This window comes from Anopheles coluzzii, chromosome 2 (genome assembly GCF_943734685.1).
Source record: "Anopheles coluzzii chromosome 2, AcolN3, whole genome shotgun sequence".
In the NCBI taxonomy this organism is placed as follows: Eukaryota; Metazoa; Arthropoda; class Insecta; order Diptera; family Culicidae; genus Anopheles; species Anopheles coluzzii.
The window spans coordinates 90788561-90807652 of record NC_064670.1 but is presented as its reverse complement, the minus strand read 5'-3'; the positions used below and the strand labels follow the sequence as shown (position 1 = coordinate 90807652).

Genomic DNA, 19092 nt, shown 5'->3' with positions numbered 1-19092 from the left:
CGGCCTATTAGTTTAACATTAGCTTCAGTACACACTCACACAAACACACACACTACAAACCCATACCTACACTTGTTATGTTTTGTGACCTCCTCCTCCTCCACCACTTCGATGGCACTCCGATCAACGGGGACAGTGCCTTCCAATCACACGCGTCTTCGAAGATGCGCTGATGACCCCCTCCACACAAACGATCCCCGAGCGTCGCCATGTCAACATTCGCCCCGGTCGACAGCCAAAGGTAAGAAGGAGCGGATGAATGAACGGGAACGACTGCGGGTGTTGATGGTTTTCACCATCCTACCCGACCTGTGGCTGGTAGGTGCGAACGGGACGACACCAGTTCCACACAGCCGCACGATGGCACCCTTCGAAATGAAAACCTACCCCTATTTTTTCGCTGTATTAGCTCTCTCTTTTCCATCCGATTTTCCTCCTCGCTCTGTCATAGCATGCGCACTAGACAGAAAACCAAATAGCCTGAATAGATGTATGTGTGTGTCTCTACAGGAGGGTAAGTCCCACAGTAAAGCACAGGTTTCCAGCGTGTATGTGTAGCAGCGCTGATAGGGAAGGAAAACTGTATTTTGAATGTTTTTAATATTTATTCGACGGTCGGTACGGTACCATGTTCATTGCTAGGCAGACATTCGAGTAGATCACATCACGGGCAGGAGCGATTCTTTGGAAGTGTGTGCAGGATTTTATTACGAGTCCGTGTCTAAACGATCGTAACGGTGTGTGTGTGTCCTTGTGTTGGATGTGGATTGTGGCGTTAGAAATTAATGAAACTCAAACTTAAACGGAAATTAAGGCGGTATGTGCTATTGATTGTTGAAATAAAGTGATCTAGTGTTTTGTGACTGTGCAGAATAAAAAATGTGCTCAAAGTGACAAAGTAACTCAAGAAACAGAAATTAAGCTCAAACTCTTATAAAAGACTCAGCTTCGAAAGCAGTTAACAGCGAACAGTGAAAATATAAAAGAAAAAAAAACAGTGATAACAAAACGAACCAAAAGTGTAGTAAAGCCACATTTGCACAAATCATTGACTCAATGTTGAAAATGATGTCAGGAGCCGTGCACGCCGAACGGGTCATTCGCGCACCGCCCCAGAGCAGCGCGATTACGAAACCGCGTGCCGTCTACAGCATAGATCAGATACTGGGGAACCACCACCATACGCGAAGGACTAGCGGCCCCAACAACAATAACAACAGTCTTACGATTAATAACAATAACAACAGCAGCCCCGGTATGTAACTCTTCTTTAAGGCACACCTTCAAATCTACCCTTATCGGACGGGGGACGAACAGGGGCCCCGCGATTTTATCGCGTGTCTTAGAGCGATCACAACTTGGTTTGGCGTTCTGGGTGACCCCTTCGAAGTATTTTCCTAACCACCCGGTATCGGTGGGAATCGCACCATTTGGCCGCCTTTCCCCCGGCGGGTAATTGAGTATCGATAATCTAATAAATCAATTAATGTCATAACCCAAAGGACGAGCTACGCGAAAGGTGAGCGAAGGTTAATAGACGGTGACACAGCAACGAATTATCGGGGGAGGGATGGAGCCCGCGTAAAGTTTTGCTCGTCACCCGCCGAGCTGGCAATGTAGATTGTTTTGGGTCGTTTTGGGAAATTGGAACATGGGTTTAGGCTTTGTGTTTTTCCCCCTATCGAACGCGACTCGAACGCAAATGAGACATTCACATGAGTCGTTTACACTGTGTATGGGAACGAGCATAGGGATGTTAGTTTGCAGGTGAGGGAGTAGTGACACGATCAAACACCACAGCACACCTGTGTTTTTTTGTTGTTCTTGAACGCAAGGGGAGAAACACCAGCCGAGTAGCTAACAGCCAGGAACCCCAGGCTTTCCATCGTTTTTTGTTGTTGTTTTGGGATGTTTTATTGAACATCATTAGTGTTTTTCAGCGCCGGGCAGGATATTGAAGAGTGTGGATGGAACCAACAGGAGATGATGAATAATATGTGCCTCATTTTTTCAATGTGCAGATGTTCATTGTCGATGGAGGGAATAATTTCTTCGTTTGCATTGCGAGGAACACAATAATCAAATCATTTGTAACTGTTTACGTTTTAATGGATAGGTGGGAGTGTTGTTTTGGGGTCCTTGGATAGAACAAATCAATCTATTTCTAGAAATAATCGCGTTATAATGTGTTTGTTTCGATACCTCACGCTGGTTCTATTAGAGGCGTATTATTATAATAAAGGCTCCGGAAACCGGAAACAAAACAGGAAAACGATCAATAAATAATTTCTGAAGATCCTTGTGTGTCCCGAACATTTGTTTGTGGAGCCAGCACGAGGAACTAGGTGGACTTTCCTGTCATAAATTCAGATCTTCCTGTTTTGAATTGCTATAAATATGTTTCCTGTCCTCAAACTTCGTGGTTTCATTTCCCATCATAAATGACGCCCCAGCATCCTGAGCCATGTTATGACGAATGAGTTCAAATCGGTTACCCAACTGACCTGCCCTGACCACGCACTCGTTGCTCGTGAAAGTCGTGAAGAGGGCCATAAAACACTTTCAAGCGTATCAACTACCTGGACATATCTGGGATAAAGAAGGATAAACGCAGGGAACCCAGGTTAGAGCATAATCGTCTAGTACAGCTTACCGGTGGCAATACACATACGTTGTTATTGTTGCGACTTAGACGCCGACATTCGGGACGGAATGGTCCACTGGCTCCAGCAATAGAAGTATCAGCAGCAGTATATCCTTTTGCTAGCAGTTCTCTTATTTGACGCACAAAAATTCCTCGACGTGTTAAACCAAAAGTACCTCAGCGGTGCTTCCGAGTACCTGTTGGGTTGAGTACTCGATGGGATGTTAGGATGCGTGGATTAATTAGGATTTTGTGGTTATTATTCTCGTGCTGGTGCCCCTTTCCAACCCCGTGGAAACTCCAGAGACAAGGAAGGTATTCTGGACTCATTTTACGAAACGCAGCAACCCTTTTAGACTATCTGTTTCGGGTCCAGATTTGACGTGATTACTTTACCAAACAAACCATAAAGTAAAGTCTTACGATAGCTGTCGTTTGAGGTTTGCTGCGGAAAGGTGTTAACAACCAACCATTGCAGAAAGATGTACACTTTTTACCTTTAACCTTTCACCATGATGACGTTCATTCCCTCGCAGAATGTATTTTTCCCCAAACCGTTTCCAAGCATTTTACCATCAAACGGTTTGATTGATTTCTCTTCCTTCAGTGCAACTCCATGCAACAATCTGTCATAATTGGAGCTCACGGCACACAAACAACGCACACGTCGGCACTGGTTAATTGGTCTGTGGTGACGAGATTTATTTGTCAACCTGACGTGTATGTTAACTTCAAGCGTGTGCTGTGGTGGAGGGAAGCTTCAATGAAACCGCTTCCTTCGTGGGGATTCTGACAAGCAGGATGGCGAGTGCTGAAAATAGATGCCACTTTGAGGGTGTTGGAGGAAACTGACGAGGAATCTATGTTTATTCATTTGATTTTGTATCTCTCTCTCTCTCTCTCAATTGATTGTGCAGAAATTCCGGAAAAAATCCCGTTCCTATGAATGAGATAGCAAAACACACCAATGACGGCACGTTCTGATTCGTTTGATCCTACGCACTGTCACAAAGATCGATGTCTGCAAGCATTTGATATTGTCAAACGGTTGCAAAAAGGAATCCGAGGCAAAAAAAAGATGCCCGGAAAGTCGATTTCACTTAACTCGTTGCGTTACGGGTGAAAACATTACACAAAGTGAAACATGTTTGTCCATTTCCGGGTTCACGCACTTGATCGCACCAGGAGAGCTCAATTGTGCGTTCTAAGAGAATCCGTGGTGCTGGTGCGGAAATTGCACACCAAACCGAGCATGGAAATTGAGTTTTGCGTATGAATATTCTCGAAACATGCTTAAAAAAGTCTGATTGCATTATAACGTTGCACAAACTTACCTTTTTTTATAATTCAACCTTGCTAAGGGACGTTGTTTGCTGGTTCCTGTTTGATGCCCGTTTTACTCCCTGCGCAGCGAACATCGTTAATGTGGGTTTCATTACCTCCCACCGGGTTTCTAGGCTTTTGTGTGCCGTTTGGAATATATCCTGTCACCCCATCTGCTGTGTAGCGCTTCCAGGAGGTGGTGAATTTTAATATACTCACAATTAGGGCTCGCCAGCGAACGCATTCGGGGTTCATCGTTCGGCCAGCCTTCCGGAACTCAAGGGGACGCAAATTATGTCCTCGAATTGCTGCCGATGATGATGATGATGAGGACGATAATGTTGTCGATTGGTTGTTTGAAGGATAATGTTGAATCCCGGGAGTGCGGGATGGAAAACGGTTCACGGTTTTTGTTGTGACATTTTCCCCTCTGCTGTCTCTCGCGGTACTGGATCTGGATGGATCCCCATAGCCAGCTCTTGAGCATGTTGACAACAACAGTGTTTGCACGAGTTGTTAAGCGGTTTATTGTTAATAAAAATCGCTGGCCCACACGCACGGCTCCTGAGTTGGGCCAAATGAAAGTGGGGGAACGGGGCAGTTTGCATTATTATTTGCCGTGCAGTTTTGCTGTTTTGGCTTTTGCGTTCGTCGCTTGTTGAGCATAATTCTGTTGTTCACAGGCGCGCCTGCGAGGGAGGTTACGGCCTTATGATGTGATGCGCTTTTAACTATTGAATTTGCACGAGTTTAAAAGGTTTTATGTGGCGTATAACTGGTATAATGTGGCTGGTACGACCAATTTGAGTTGAAGTGTTTGTTTTGCACTTAATATGGTTTTTTAAATGAATAATAAGGCAATCTATCCCGGAAAGGTATTATCTTCTTTAAAATGCTATAATATTAAACTTTTTTGTACCGTTGATGATTTGTTCTGAATTCAAAAGAATCCATTTGTATATCAATAGCTTTCATTTTCAATCGAATGCAATCACCAAGGCAGCTTGTAGCGTATATAAACTACCATTTGCTTTCCTGCGTTGGGTTACCATCGACAACTTGAGCTGAGTTAAAAAAAAACACTGCACATACTCAAACACACACAACACATTCCGGCTGTCCACAAAAGCGCCAGAAAATTGCCAAAAACTCGATGAAGAAGCGACAAAATTAAATCCAACGCACAGCGCATCCCAGGATGGGGCCGGCTCTTTCAATTCACATCCGGTACGAAAAATGGCTCGAGGAAATAATAAATCGCCCATATACGAACCTCGAAAAGCCTCCCGTGAGGGATGGGTAGACCATCGGTACCAACGCGTGGATCCAGCTCGCTTTCGTTCGGTTTTCATTTGATTGGCCAATTGCGGGCAGGTTGCGGAGAATTGCAAAAAATTAAACTCCAGAATCGAAAAACTGTACCCACCAGCGCTGCAAAGAAACAAAGCAAAACAAATCAAGCACCACAAAAAAGTGTGCAATGAAAATCGAAAGCAACGGGAAAAGCATATCGAAAGGATTAAGGTTGCTCGAAACGAACAGTTCTCCATCCGACTCACAACGCACGAGGCAATGACAGAAATGTCCACCAGTCGGTCCACCATACAGCCAATAGCCGTTTCTTGCTCCCTTTTTTGTCCTTTCTTTTTGGGTGAACCGCTTTGGGAAAGGATGATGATTATTTAATTGGTGCATTCATTCGTCCCGGTTCCCGGGGAACACGTACACATCGGACCGGTACAAGCTCGGACCCCGGTAAGCGGTGTTTCGTGCTCGGGAACGGGCGTATTCTTGCTTTCTGATTGTTTTATTTTAAGCGTCCCCAGGAACGTGTGTCTGTCCGAGCTATATGTATCCTTTTTTCGCTGCACCATGAACCAGAGGCTTTTTTGCGCATCTCGTTGGTAGAAACTCATTTTGAGCCGTATTTTTTCGTTAGATCATTTTTGCCTATTGCCGCAGGCTAAGCTGTTCCCTGTGCCACCAACGCACAAATTTGTGATGTTTCGGCCGCAAAATAAACGATAGGAAATTGCACTTTTTTTCGGGGAACATGTATGAATTTTATCTATAGAGGGGATTAAAACGTTTATTTGTGTGTGTGTGTGTCATGAGTGTCTAATTTTGTTTTGTTTATATTTTGCTACGCAGATCATGAAAATTCGCTCAAACGAGAAGGCTCCCCGGTGGAGGTGCACGATAATGGCGTCGATGTGGACAACGATGACGAGCTGCCGATCATGGGTGATATCGATCCGATGGATAACGATCCGAACGATATGGGCCGTCCGAGAAAGATTCGAAGGTAAGTTATCTGTGAGGTTGTTATGTAGAATTTGCCGAACAAATGCTTGATCGTTTCCGGCTTTGTATTCCCCGTTCTCGGCTAGATCTCGGACAACGTTTACCACCTACCAGCTGCACCAGTTGGAGCGGGCGTTCGAAAAGACGCAATATCCGGATGTGTTCACCAGGGAGGAGCTGGCGATGCGGTTAGACCTTAGCGAAGCTCGTGTACAGGTAGGTCAAGAAAATTCGACCCTATTTCCCCTACTCAACTAGCGAAAAGGTGTGCGTGGTGCAAATTCCGGTCGCTGCAAACCTACTTCTATCGAGTTGTATAATCAATCACTAATGGAAATATGAAATAGACGACTAGTACGAAGCACGTGGAATGTGTGGAACGATTTGTGGTGTCGGGGGTTTTTCCAAACAATCGCCCAAAAGTGTAAATCTCATTACGCGGCACGGTTAATGGCTTTTCAAGGTGTGCGCCGTGTGTGCCCTGAAGCGGCTGGGGGAAAACAACAGCCCCCTTCGGCTCTATTAGGCCAGGCTAATTGGTCTCAACACATCCATTCCGGTGCGCTTGGTGACGGTGCAAATGCGAACAGGAATTTATGTAAATATGCCGCCGGCCGTAATTTGCGAATTGAAATTTTAACATTTTTATAGACTGAATCCAAGGGAATTTCCCAACGCTTAAGAGGTGTTGGGTTTACATTACACCGGTTTCGCCGAGGTTTTGTAATGTGATAATTGTGCTTGAAACCTCAAATTACAATTGCTCTGTTTTGTTGCGTTGCTAAACTTACCAATTGAAGAAAAAAAAATGGAATTTGAAAAGGATTTGCGGTTCCAAACGAAACAGGTCACTAAGACATACACATACCTCCTAATGTCCTTCGGTTTAGGGCAAACAGTTGTGCTCTTTACGTTCTGTTACTCCAGTTTTTATTACGTGCAATATATACGCATCTCCCCTGCGTATCACCGTCGTTGCGCCGTTTGTTTGCCCTTTTGCAACGTGGCGTAACGCGAACTCGGTGGCGTGAATCGGTCCTTTGCGCTGCGCGAATCCGCCACGATCGCTTCCGTGCGCGCTTCGGACGCGGCGACTGTGTACACGAGCAACGAACTGGAATTCGTGGACCGGGGAAAAACTTAGGGAAGGAAATGTATATTTCCTGCACAATGTCACCTTGCTGGGGGACGTTGCGTTTTTCGGGCACAATTCAGGCAGTTAATCCCGTGCGCAATGCAAAGCGCAGGCCGGGAATCGCTGCGTCGCTGTGTAATTGAAACCGTCCGGATTGAGCGCAACAAACCCCGGTGTGTGTGTGTGTATGTGGCTTATACGGATAGATTTGTCAACCCCTCTTGGGTGAATCGACATCAACAGCCAGATTTACACATTTCCCTTCCCTCTCTTTCCCTCTCTCGCTGCAAAAGAGGGATAATGAGCGTACCGAGCGTGTCGCTGACCGTGTACAGACCCATTGTGACTGGATTTCGGTATTAATCGCTTTTAATAAACTTATAATAAACATTTTTCACATCACCCGGTTCCACCTCACCTTTCCTTTCCGATGGTGGTTCCGCTTCCCTTTTTGGTCGGTTTGGGAAAAACACTCCTATTTGACATTTGACGTTTTCTCACAAGGGCTATTGCATTGCTCGCTAGCGTATTTGTGTGTGTGTGTGTGTGTGTGTGTGTGTGTGCGTTCGCGATGTGTTGTAATGGTAATGTGAGAACATGATTTATTAGGGTCTGGAACGCGAACGGGAGCGCCCCGTGTTCCCCTGTATGACTGCGATTAGCATAAATTTGTTCGCTAATTAGTGGAAAACTATCCACTTCCCGCTTCCCCCTAGGCTGTGCCCGTTGGTGGAAAGAAAACCCTCCCGGTAGCGGTAGCTGCAAATAAAGACGTATTTGTCCGCGCCAGTCAACCGCACATAAATTTCCATTATCCATGCCCGCCATCTCGCTTGGTGAGTGGTGATTTGGTGTGCGTACAATACAAGCTCGAGACGCGCATTTGGCTTACGGGTAATGAGTACGCATTTCGTTTTTTTCATTTGTTTTCTTGGCGCAGACATGACAAATGGGTCATTTTAATAGGATACCATTAAGAATTTGATGAGATTTCACGTCAATTATTATGAAACACCTTGATTGGTTGCATGTCCTTGTTTAGGTGTGTACAAGACGATTTAAATATCACGTCTAAACCTTTGGGCACATTAGCGCAACGGGGAAGTACAGCAGGAAGTGTGTATTGTTTAACCATCCCGAACGAAATGGAACAATTCAAGAGAGAGAGAGAGAGAAAGAGAGAGAGTGGGAGAGTGGGAGAGAGAAAGAGAAATTTATTCTCAGCCTCAATGGAATAAAACCAAGGAAAAACATACCATTTACATGCTTTTCCACCCGTTCTGTCAGTGACAGCCGGGGAGGGGGGGAGTCGCGTCGGCGTGATAGGTTTTGTGTAATTGGCAACAATTTTCAACTTACGCTCAATGGCACCGACAATGGCACACCGACAGTAAGTAGTGGGTGATGGTTTAAAATGGTAAAATGGACCCATTAACAAACAGCAGAGGAAGCCTCCCATCTTCTGATGGGCTACCATCCGGATGGGTACGACGATATGGACTAATTGCAGCTGCAAAATTGCATTCAATTAAATCATCCAAATCGGTACCGGTGGAAAAGAGCGCAAGCGGGCCGGGAAGCGAGATTTCTCCTTCGTCGAACCTGAAATGGTTCGTAGAAAAGCAGCGCTAATTAAATCACGCTACAGACTCGGCGAATGTGTGTGAATGCTGCCACGGGACGGGCCAGTGAAAGGCGGCAAGGACATTTCTTGTTCGTCCCGGCTATTTACACGAGCAAGCAGCAGGGTTATCGTGCTGTGGAGAACATTAATTGCAATTATGAGCTATTAAATTTAGATTTTCCCATCCAGCCCAGCCACCGCTGGGCGGGCAACGGAAAAACTGACAGTCGGCGCCCATCGTAAGGATGCCCATCTTGGTGAGTTCGTTGACTGCTCTATCGAGGACTCAGTGTAATCAGGCGCATTCGCTTTCAGCAGCTTCGTCGTGCCGTCATTGGCTGGGACACTGTGTTTACAGCGTTTTGGGCTAATTTTCTTCCATCTCGGATATCCGACGTTTATGCTCTCTCACGCCCGTTGCGTCATATCGGCGAGATCGTGTGCGCGCAGCCGAACTCTGAATGGAGCGAATTACGCGAATGCATTAGCTCACTTTCCGGCCGCCTAAGTTCCCCGGAGCTGGAAGCTGCCGCTGAACGAACGAACGGAGCCGAACGGTTTCTTTCCTGCTGGAAACAAGGGGTGCTGAACCAATGGGCCCAACAATAGATAATCGTTCCACTCTCGTCCTCTGCCAAACACGTGCCGTGGCCGGGCAGGAAGGGATGTCTGAAAACGATAAAATACGTTTAATTGAAATGTAACAACATGATGTAAGCGGCGGTGGCGTCATCATGTGGGCAATTTGAATGCCCGGCACCGATCCCTTGCCTTGATTCTTCCCCCTTTTTCCTGCTGCTCGAGCTCGGAAAACTCGAAAAATCAAACGATGTCAATTACATCGGATTTAATGAGCTTAAAAATGTGCCGATCGGGATGTTTCCATTCGTGCTGTTCCAGCTTTTCCCAGAAGGGACACACGGCGGGTAACACTGTACGCTCGTACAACTGTGCGCAGGGTGAAACGAGATCAGGACTTAGTTAAATTGAGTTTCACTTTGTAGTTGGAATGTTTTTTTTAATGGAGGTTTTGATTGCAAAAAAACAAACCACCGCCCAGCTTGATTGGTGGGAAGTTAACAGGGATTGAGTTTTGGTTGTTGTGACAAATTGACCCCTTCAATGCCGGGGCACAGGATATGGGATAGAAGCACGAATGTAGAGTTGTTTCCTCTCCGCTTATCACAAGCAATCACATCGTTTGGACACACTATTTCACACTATAACTTAAACGTGGACAAAGCGAAGTGAAACTAACAAGGACAACACCGACTACGATAACTATGGTAACCTTTGCTTTGAAGTGGTTACGGTGCTTCCATCCCTAAACGTTCCAGATGAGCGTTTTATTGTTGTTGTTCTTTGACTGCTTCTCGCCCGCTCGTCCCACCGTGGTGCTGGCACTGGTGGTGGTGCTAAACCGTAGTTGCCGTAGAAAGAAAAACGGGCCCAACGATCCCTAGAAAGGGGTTGAAATTCAATCGGGAAAATTAATTTAATCCTCAATCCTATTTTAAGGTGAATTAAGATGAAATTTAGTTGTTGACTGCATCGAAGCAGGAGAAGCAGACTAGGACTAGTGCGATGTAGACGATGAATGGTAGAGAAGTGCCTGCATGCTGTGCGAGTTGGCGGTACTACACGGTATGGCGCAACTTTTTTCGCGTCCCAGGGAGTGTTGAAGGTGGATTTTTATTGTTATTCGGGAGTTTGTGTGTGCGTAAAAAGGTTCGCTCAGAAAAGAGGGTGTTTGAAGAGTGCTTGTGATTGTTGATCGTTGCCGTTCGGGAAACTCCATTTGGAAACTCATCTGAAGGGCTATTTAAACGTGGAACGAGCGGTGCAGTGCACAATAATGGCACCGATTATTCATGCGTAATTTGCTGATTGATCTCTGATGCTGGCACTGAGGATTATGTTTGTTGCTAGATAACGCGTGCAATACTGCTGCTGTACGAGCGAGCAGAAAAGCAAGTATTGCAGCTTCGAAAAAATCGATCCTCCCGGGTTGAAGTGAAAGGTCAAGAGAAATAGAAAAAGAAATGTGCTCGAACCATCGAACCAGAGCACTATCCAAACAGGAACAATAATCTGCTTTTAATGTAATAATATCAACTTAGCACACACATCACGCGCATCAACCGTCCTGGACACGCATACGGCATGATAAAGACCTATCCCTGGGCCGTCTCCTGCCTCCCAGGGATGGGAGATTTCCTTTTGTGCGCTGATGGGTCGAGCAAAAGTTTGCCAACCTGAAGCGAGAACTGTAGGGGCGGTGTAGCCCTACCCGATACCCTAGACCTGGATATTAAAAGGGCCTTCTGTTTGCTTTCCTATCATCTTCCAGGCCCCAAAACAGCCCTTAATCGATATCCAATCAAGCGATTGCGTCACCCGGCGGGCATGATCCCGACCGATGGTGATTTTTCCTGTAATGTTTCACTCCCTTTGCGGGTACCTTTTTATTTGGCGTGAGAGACGGCGTGTCCCAAAAGGCATCAGCGCTCTCCGCTAATGGAAGAGATCATTGAAGTATCATCATCAAGTGGATAAATGTGTCGCCATACCGTATCGACTTCGAACCGGAGGTGTGAGGTGTTGGAGCTTCCCACCAGTAGAATTAGCGCCAAAGTTCGTTTTAATTAATTTTCCCAACTCCAGCGTGGATAGGTGGAGATTTTCTCGCGCCCATCCCTGTGCCATCCAGGCGCCGCATTCAGCGTTAAGTGCATATTTCGCCGTAAGCTATGTCGGTAAGGCTACCGGTTTGCTGGCTTCTTACGCTACGAAATCTGCTTTTGCCCCCTCAGAAAGCTAATCGTATTATCGACAGTGACCCGTGCTGTCAGCGTCGGGACGTTCGATAAGTGACCGTTCGATTGGTAGGGCCTGATAGCGAGGGCGCCCAAAAGAATGCATAATTAATTGTTGGCATGCACTTGTTCGTCTGTCTGGGATTGTCCCGGACGGACAATATCGTTTTAATGGAAGTGATTTGCATATTTGGGACTCAATTATTGGGTTTTGTATCATTGTTAGGGTGTGTGTGTGCGTCAAAGAGAAAATGTTTCCAAGGCTACAATCGTGTTGTTCCACTAATGTATCATATCATCGGAAACGTAGCGTAAAAAGCTTACATGATTGAATCGCGCCAACGCCGATGATCACGCGACTTGAAATAATTCAATTAGGGCAATGCACGCTCAAGCCATATAATTTGCGTGTCCCCCGTTTTATTAGGCGCGATATTACCATCATTAATCGGTCTATTGTGTGGCCAATTAACTGCGTTACTGTGGCTGCTAAACACGTGCGTTACAACGATTTGAATCTCGATCCCCCGTGGGTGTCGTTCGTTGCGTGCGTTCGTGAGAGATTTCTTCCACAACCAATCGACAGTGCACAAGGATGCAACCACACACACACACACACACACACACAGAGACAGAGCACAAATTGATTCGATTGTGTTCACCTTCGATTCGATTGGGGAAAGAAATTGTCCCGGCCACACACATTCAGGTCGAATGCAACACTTTACAACACAATGCTGGCCAATCGGAAATTCGGTCCCCTTTATTTCACAATTGGTACAAGAGGTGCTGGATAGAAGAAGGACGGTGCTGCGGCTACCTGTTTTTGTTCCACCGCTCTCTATCGCAAATGCTATTCGATTTACTCTGGTACTACTCGTGTGTTAACAACATCTTCCATCAATCCCAGGTACGGGAGGCTTAACGTCTCATCCGGAAGAATTCGGTTAGAGATGTCTTGCGTGCTCGGTGGGAGTGGAGTGTCATTCACCAGTTAAGGATGCCCAATCAATTTGGCCGGTGTCGGTGGGTTTCGGTGAATGGTTGGAAGAATTTGATTGATTCCGCATCTTCCGGGACAGAAATGCTCTTAAAATTGCTCCAATTTCAACCTGCATCCGGCAGGCGAATATCTTCGGTCCGTTCGGACCGAAAGCCTCTGTTACTATTGCAAGTGTCTACCCTGCTCAACCCGAAGCAGCGGTAGTTTGTAGCTGAAATTTATTCTTGCATTTATCCCAAAAGATGTTAATCTTTCCTTTCGATCGTACTAACTCTGCTTTGCGGGTACCGGAAAGGATGAAGTAGTGGCTGTTTGTCCATGTACGGTATATCCCAGCGTACAATTGGGAGATTTGCGTGTCCCCTCGCAAAGTGGAACTTTTGTCCATTTTAATAATGAATCCCAACTGCGTACTATGCTCAGGACACACTCAGGCACATCATTTCCGGTGCGTCTGCCGGTCGTTCGTCCCGAAGCTCATATCCGGTTTCCGATATGTTCCGAGCTCGAAGTTGGCGAACCGTGCCGCATCCTGGTGCCGATAATTGATGGAAATAATTGCTGATATTGTCAATTAGTCACCGTCTGCTTGCTCCCGGTCCCACAGTTCCGGTCGTCCATTGTAATCGGCGTCCCATCAATTGGATCAATTTCAGTGTAGCACAGCGCACAGCCAATTAGCGTGCGGGCGCGACAACACCGGACTAGAGTGATGTCTCTCGGTAGGCGCCACTCGAGGTGTGTCTAGAGAGATCATAACACTCGATAATGAAGCAATAGGTTTCGCTGACATCTCGCCCCGATCGCCGTGACCGGTGTCCGAAACGCGTTGACACCCGCTAACCGGTCATTAGCGGACACGTCCGGGATATCCTAAAACTAGTCATTTTGTTGCTGACCATTGTCTTATCGGTTTTCCCTTTGTTTCTCACCCACAATTTGCAGGTTTGGTTCCAGAATCGTCGTGCAAAGTGGCGCAAACGAGAGAAAGCCATGGGACGGGACACATCTGCCTTCCTCCATCACGAACAAGGTAATTATAAAAACGATCTATTTTGCTCCCTCTCTAACGAGACACACGCCACCGTACCGTCATCGTTTTGGTACATCAAATGGACAGCTATTAGTGTCACTGAGGTGGTCACTCATCACCGCTTCGGTTGACCCTTTTATTAGCACGCAATTATAAACCGATTAAGAGGTGCAACAGGCCACAATTCAATCCTGACAATATTAATTAACAAATCTCTCTCTTCTCTTTCCGTTTTGTCACAGGAATGCCTGAATTTCCACTAGCGCTACCGCTAACGCACAACATACCACATCCAGCGCTTCCGACCGAGTTTTGGCCACCGAACTTTGGACTGCATCCTTCGCTGCTGCCCGGCGCGCACGGGCTGCTTCATCCGAACGTAATGCCCAACTACAAGATCCCGAACTTCCACGCCATCCTGTCGCAGTACATGGGGCTGAACAATCTGTTCGGTGGCTATCCGCAGAATCTCAGCATCAACACACGCATCAGCCCGCAGAACAGCCCGAAGCAGAGTCCGACCAGCGTGCAGCCGACGATGGTTGGTGGACCGGTCGGCATTAACAACACAAGCAACAGCAGCACGCACAGTGGCGCAAGCATTCTTAGCAGCAGTAACAGTAGCAGTAGTAGTAGCAGCAGCAGCTCCAGCAGCAGCGGTAGCAACTCCAACATTAGCGTTGGGAGTAACACCAGCAAAGAGTGTATCGTTGAGAAGTAAGCTGGCGCAATAGCACCGATGCAATATGTTAACGGGGGTATAGAGGAAAGATTAAAATCTGACGATAATAGATTACGTAGAGCAAGCTGTTGGGTTTGCTCATTTCCTTAAATGGCTCCCACGATTAGGTGGGCTGTAAATAGTCTAGAAAAGGATGGAGCAACAAGTGCTGCATCGTACGTATACGTGATTTAAGCGAGGGATGTGTTTTTTTTTTTTGTTTATTTGTTTTATTGTAATGTTTAACCAGTAAGAGAATTCATTCCACAAAACCAAGGCAGATTAGATAAGGGAAGAAGTGTAGCGCCAATATACCAACATACCAAGAATAATCGAACAAACACATTGAAGGAAGCGACCCGTGTACATAAAGACAACTATATGCATATATTATTTAAAGGCAACTCAAACTGTTTCGGAAGAATGATAATGTTAGACCTCGTCCATGATAAGAGCAAACACACACATCAATAAACGGTTATCAAAATGACGAGTGAGTTCACTGTGTTTCCGCTGGCTCTGCCTCGAGTACCGACTGGACCCACTCGCTGAAGTGCCCGACATCGACGAACACGTCCGGCAGACCCGCTTCACACTTGCCGCCAACCGTGTAGCTGCCAACGCCCACCAGGCGGTCCTCAAACACGGCCGGACCACCATAGTCACCCTGAAAAGAGATTGAAGAGAGTGGAAGAGTTTAGTGGGAATGCTTTGAGGGTTGAGAGCAATGAGGTTGACGATCCATACCAAACAGAATCCAGCTCCGGCACTTGTATCCAGACAGAAGACACCTTCATAATAGTCCTCTCCCATCGCTTCCCGGCACTGGGAATCGGGCAGCGAGGTAAGCTGGGCATACTTCAGCCGGAATGCCATGTTACCCTCGACGGTGTTGCGCCCGTAGCCGGTAACGGTGGCGAGCAAGTTTTCACCGAACGCTTCCTGTCCGAACTCTACCGGCCGGGAGGCGGACGTGAGATCAAACTTGCGCTTTACCTCCACCACGGCCAGATCGTACTTGGTGCCGTGATCGTACTGTTCGTGGAAGTGTACCGTTTTGACGCGATTGTACCGACCGTTGGAGAAGAGCTTTTCCGAGCCGTAGAACACGTTCAGCTGCTCCAGTGGGAGTCTGATTTGTATGACAAAGAGGGAGAAAACCAGTAGTAGAAACGGGTTGCTTTTGACGTTACGTGTAGACTCACGGAGTTTCACCCTTGAAGAAGCAATGGGCAGCGGTAAGGAAGAAGCGTTCATGCACCATAACGCCACCGCACACGGTTTGGCGCTTGAGCGTCATTGCCACCTGGTACGGGAACTGACCCCGTCGGGCGTCACTGCCATCAGCAACACGTCCAACTACATTGGCGTGCGCAATGGACACCACTGCCAACAACACAGCAACTGCCATCGAGAAGTTCATCTTTACGTTGTGTTTTTTCGCCAAGGTACACCGTTCACTAACTGCCAATTGGCCCGTGGATGACCATATTATATAGCTCGCTCAAGTATGCGCACAGAGCTCCCGGTAATCATTCTCACCCGATCAGACACTCTGGCGTTGATCCGTCTGATCCACTCGGGCTCGGCTTGGCAGGGATTACTACAGGGCATTGATGTCCACGGAAACGGAACAGACTTCTCGAAGGCCTGACAACCGTGGAGTGGGTGGGGACGGGTAAAACAGTGACACACAAGTTAACGCCAAGCGTCAACAAGCTTGTCCAATCCTCCAATTTCTCGACTATTATGAGTGTGGATTTCGAATTTTAATTGAAGTAGCAGAACAATGTAATCACGCACGCCAGGAACGGTGCACGATAAGTGTATTGATTATTGAGTCTGTGCGTGTGTGTGTGTGCCTGTGCACAATTCCCAAATGCCATTGTGTTTCGGTGGTGCCGTTGAGATCATTCATCCCGAGAGCAGTTAAAAGGGGGACAAACAACGCACGACACATTTATGTTTCGAGCACCACAGTCTCGCAAAAGGGGTGAAACCCGCATCCCGGAAAAAAGCAGCGCACAGGTATTAAGCCATTCCCTACTTTTATTCTAATCCTGGAATGGCAAATAAAAAAAAGTGGGAACAGCTGTAAAAGTGGGCACTTTTGAATCAGACTTTTTTTTTTATTTCGAAAAGAGCGATGGAAATTGTTTGGTATTGAGCAAATTAATAAAAATCTACACATTCTAGGGAACGCGTTTCAAGGGTACTTTATGTGCAGGGCCAAGAATTGATTGTTCACTTGTTTCGGGATGTTTCGGATTGACGAGTTGGACGAGCGTTTGTGTGCAAATGTTAACAAAAATTTAATTTTAATTGCCTAATGCGAAGCAGGTTGTTATGTTGTGTGTAATTCTACTATTTTCTCGGTTAGTTTTACTTATAGTGCTAGTACACCGAGGCTTGCTCAAGGCATTATTGTGAAGTCCTAATTTTAATTAACAATACACCACTCATATGTTAAAAGCTTTTATGTATCCGGCTCATAATGTATGCTGTATCCGACTGTACAGCAGTGAATGAAGGTACACCATCAAAATGTCTTATATCTTACAACAGTGCTCCCCAACCTTTTTAGGATCGAGAATCACTTGGCTTTGAAAATAAATTTGCCGCGGCCCACATCCATTAATTGCATACATATTTTAGACTTAGTTCAAAGTTTTTGATCAAAAATATGTCTTAATCTTATTCTGGACATGCCTGTTGAAAATTTAATATTAATGGTGAGGACAAAAATGCACGATAAGTTCAAAAATAAGACTCTCTTTTTCAAAAATAAATTCCAGCGCAGACCACTTCTGTTAACGCCACGGACCACAGGTTGGAGACCATTGTCCTACAATATCTAATATAGGTAGGACTTGATTTGACTGGCTGGTTAATGGTTGTAGCGCCAAATATGAACAAGAAGAAATAACCTTACCGGAGAAAACCCCACCTAGAACCTTATTAAGCTGAGGGTCACACTTGTCACAAAATCTGTTTCAGCACACCACACGACAATGATTCTCGAGACGTTTGTGGTGATGAATTTGGGACATAAGATTTTAAACCTAAGTCATGTATGTTCATATGAGTATTAAAACCTTTGTGTTGGAACACATTAGCCTGTCTCGTAGTACAGTCGTCAACTCGTACGACTTAACAACATGCCCGTCATGGGTTAAATCCCCAAATAGACCGCGCCGCCATACGTAGGACTGACTATCCTGCTATGAGGGGAATCAATTAGTCACTGAAAGCCAAGCCCACAAGTGGGTTCAGGCAGGCCTTGATCGACATCGGTTATTGAGCCAAAGAAGAAGAAGAAGAAATTGGAATACATTAGCTGTATTCCAAATTCTACTTTTAATTTATACTGCTGACACTACTGAAACGACTTACAACCAGATGTGGTAACATAACTTTAATTCAAATGTCATTTAGATAAAATTTCTCTTCTGCATTTCTCGTAGGGAGTTAAATTTATTCGTTGTTACGAGAGACGAAAAAGAAAATATATACGACCAAGAAAACATGGCCTCAAATCAACCAAACGAAGTTTTCTTCACTTATTGTGCAAACTTTTTGAGATATTTAATATTAAATGATTCATAGGGAAATACTATTGGTCTCTGAAATCCAGTTTTTCAACTAACCAATATGTTTATAGTTCTTTCAAATTGACATCAATATTCTTACACGCCTGAAGAATAATGCATTACACACTACATAGAAACAAGTAACAAAAAAAAGCATAGAAAAAAAATGAAAAACAAGATTTATTATATTTCAAACGGATTGATAAGTTTTGCTCGATTTGAAGTAATGAACCATAACATCGCTTTCCACCAGTTGAAATTCTCACGATCGTCACCTGTCAAAGCATGCGTAGTCACCTTTTCGGGTGTTTTTCCCGGTTTTTAAACGAGTTGTCGCTTTTTGCAACAAAACGTGTGTAATACCCCTTCAAAAATAGTGTATAAATGATTTTTCTTCTTCTCTTTCTCTCTCGCTCTCTCGCTCTATCTGTTTAATCCCAGACACCAGCAACGGATCATCGGCCAATTAGCCACATCGCCGCATGCCGAGGTGCGAAATTTCTCGTTCTCGTAGGGGTGGCGGTACGGTGTGAAGACATTAAGGCCGGTCCGCACAATAGCTGCTGGATCATTTCACGGTCCAGTGCACGGTGAAAGCATCTCTCCCACAAACCGTCTCGGTGGAGTTGATCTAATCCCGTGCCGGTTGACAGACAGCGCCCAGAGTAGTGTAGTGAATGGTGATCGTGATCATCCTGCCGGTCCTTCACCCCGTACCTGTATCGGACGGGATCATCGGGATTGTGTTAGGCCGCGTGTGTTGTTCTTTGCTTTTCTCTTCCTCGTCCTCTTAAAGCAAGAAACGCACTCGTGAGACTATTGGCTCACAGGCGTACAATGCATCTCAAGCCCTCGCCAAACAAACGCTATCATAGCGTAAAGCAAAAAAGAAAGCCTTC

The 19092-nt window shown here is 45.8% G+C and overlaps 2 protein-coding genes across 2 annotated transcripts; one reads left to right on the top strand and one right to left on the bottom strand.

Annotated features, from left to right (window-relative positions):
* Nucleotides 1–622: 622 nt before the first annotated feature.
* Nucleotides 623–15070, top strand: LOC120951746 (paired box protein Pax-6). Its single transcript, XM_040370630.2, has 5 exons — nt 623–1255; nt 6119–6272; nt 6358–6487; nt 13795–13882; nt 14125–15070. The coding sequence occupies exons 1-5, from the start codon at nt 1057–1059 to the stop codon at nt 14601–14603; spliced, it is 1050 nt and encodes a 349-aa protein (XP_040226564.2). The 5' UTR covers nt 623–1056; the 3' UTR covers nt 14604–15070.
* Nucleotides 14968–16074, bottom strand: LOC120951747 (serine protease SP24D-like). Its single transcript, XM_040370632.2, has 3 exons — nt 15809–16074; nt 15351–15735; nt 14968–15270 (listed from the first exon to the last, which is right to left on the bottom strand). Exons 1-3 carry the CDS (start codon nt 16024–16026, stop codon nt 15103–15105), a joined length of 771 nt encoding a protein of 256 aa, XP_040226566.1. The 5' UTR covers nt 16027–16074; the 3' UTR covers nt 14968–15102.
* Nucleotides 16075–19092: the final 3018 nt, after the last annotated feature.

Excerpts from the sequence above, each read along its gene's own strand:
- LOC120951746 (XM_040370630.2), top strand. The coding sequence starts at position 1,057 with ATGTTGAAAATGATGTCAGGAGCCGTGCACGCCGAACGGGTCATTCGC. Across the intron at positions 6,273-6,357 it reads CGTCCGAGAAAGATTCGAAG|ATCTCGGACAACGTTTACCA; the intron begins GTAAGTTATCTG and ends GTTCTCGGCTAG. Across the intron at positions 6,488-13,794 it reads TTAGCGAAGCTCGTGTACAG|GTTTGGTTCCAGAATCGTCG; the intron begins GTAGGTCAAGAA and ends CACAATTTGCAG.
- LOC120951747 (XM_040370632.2), bottom strand. The coding sequence starts at position 16,026 with ATGAACTTCTCGATGGCAGTTGCTGTGTTGTTGGCAGTGGTGTCCATT. Across the intron at positions 15,736-15,808 it reads TTCTTCAAGGGTGAAACTCC|ACTCCCACTGGAGCAGCTGA; the intron begins GTGAGTCTACAC and ends CATACAAATCAG. Across the intron at positions 15,271-15,350 it reads CCGGAGCTGGATTCTGTTTG|GGTGACTATGGTGGTCCGGC; the intron begins GTATGGATCGTC and ends ATCTCTTTTCAG.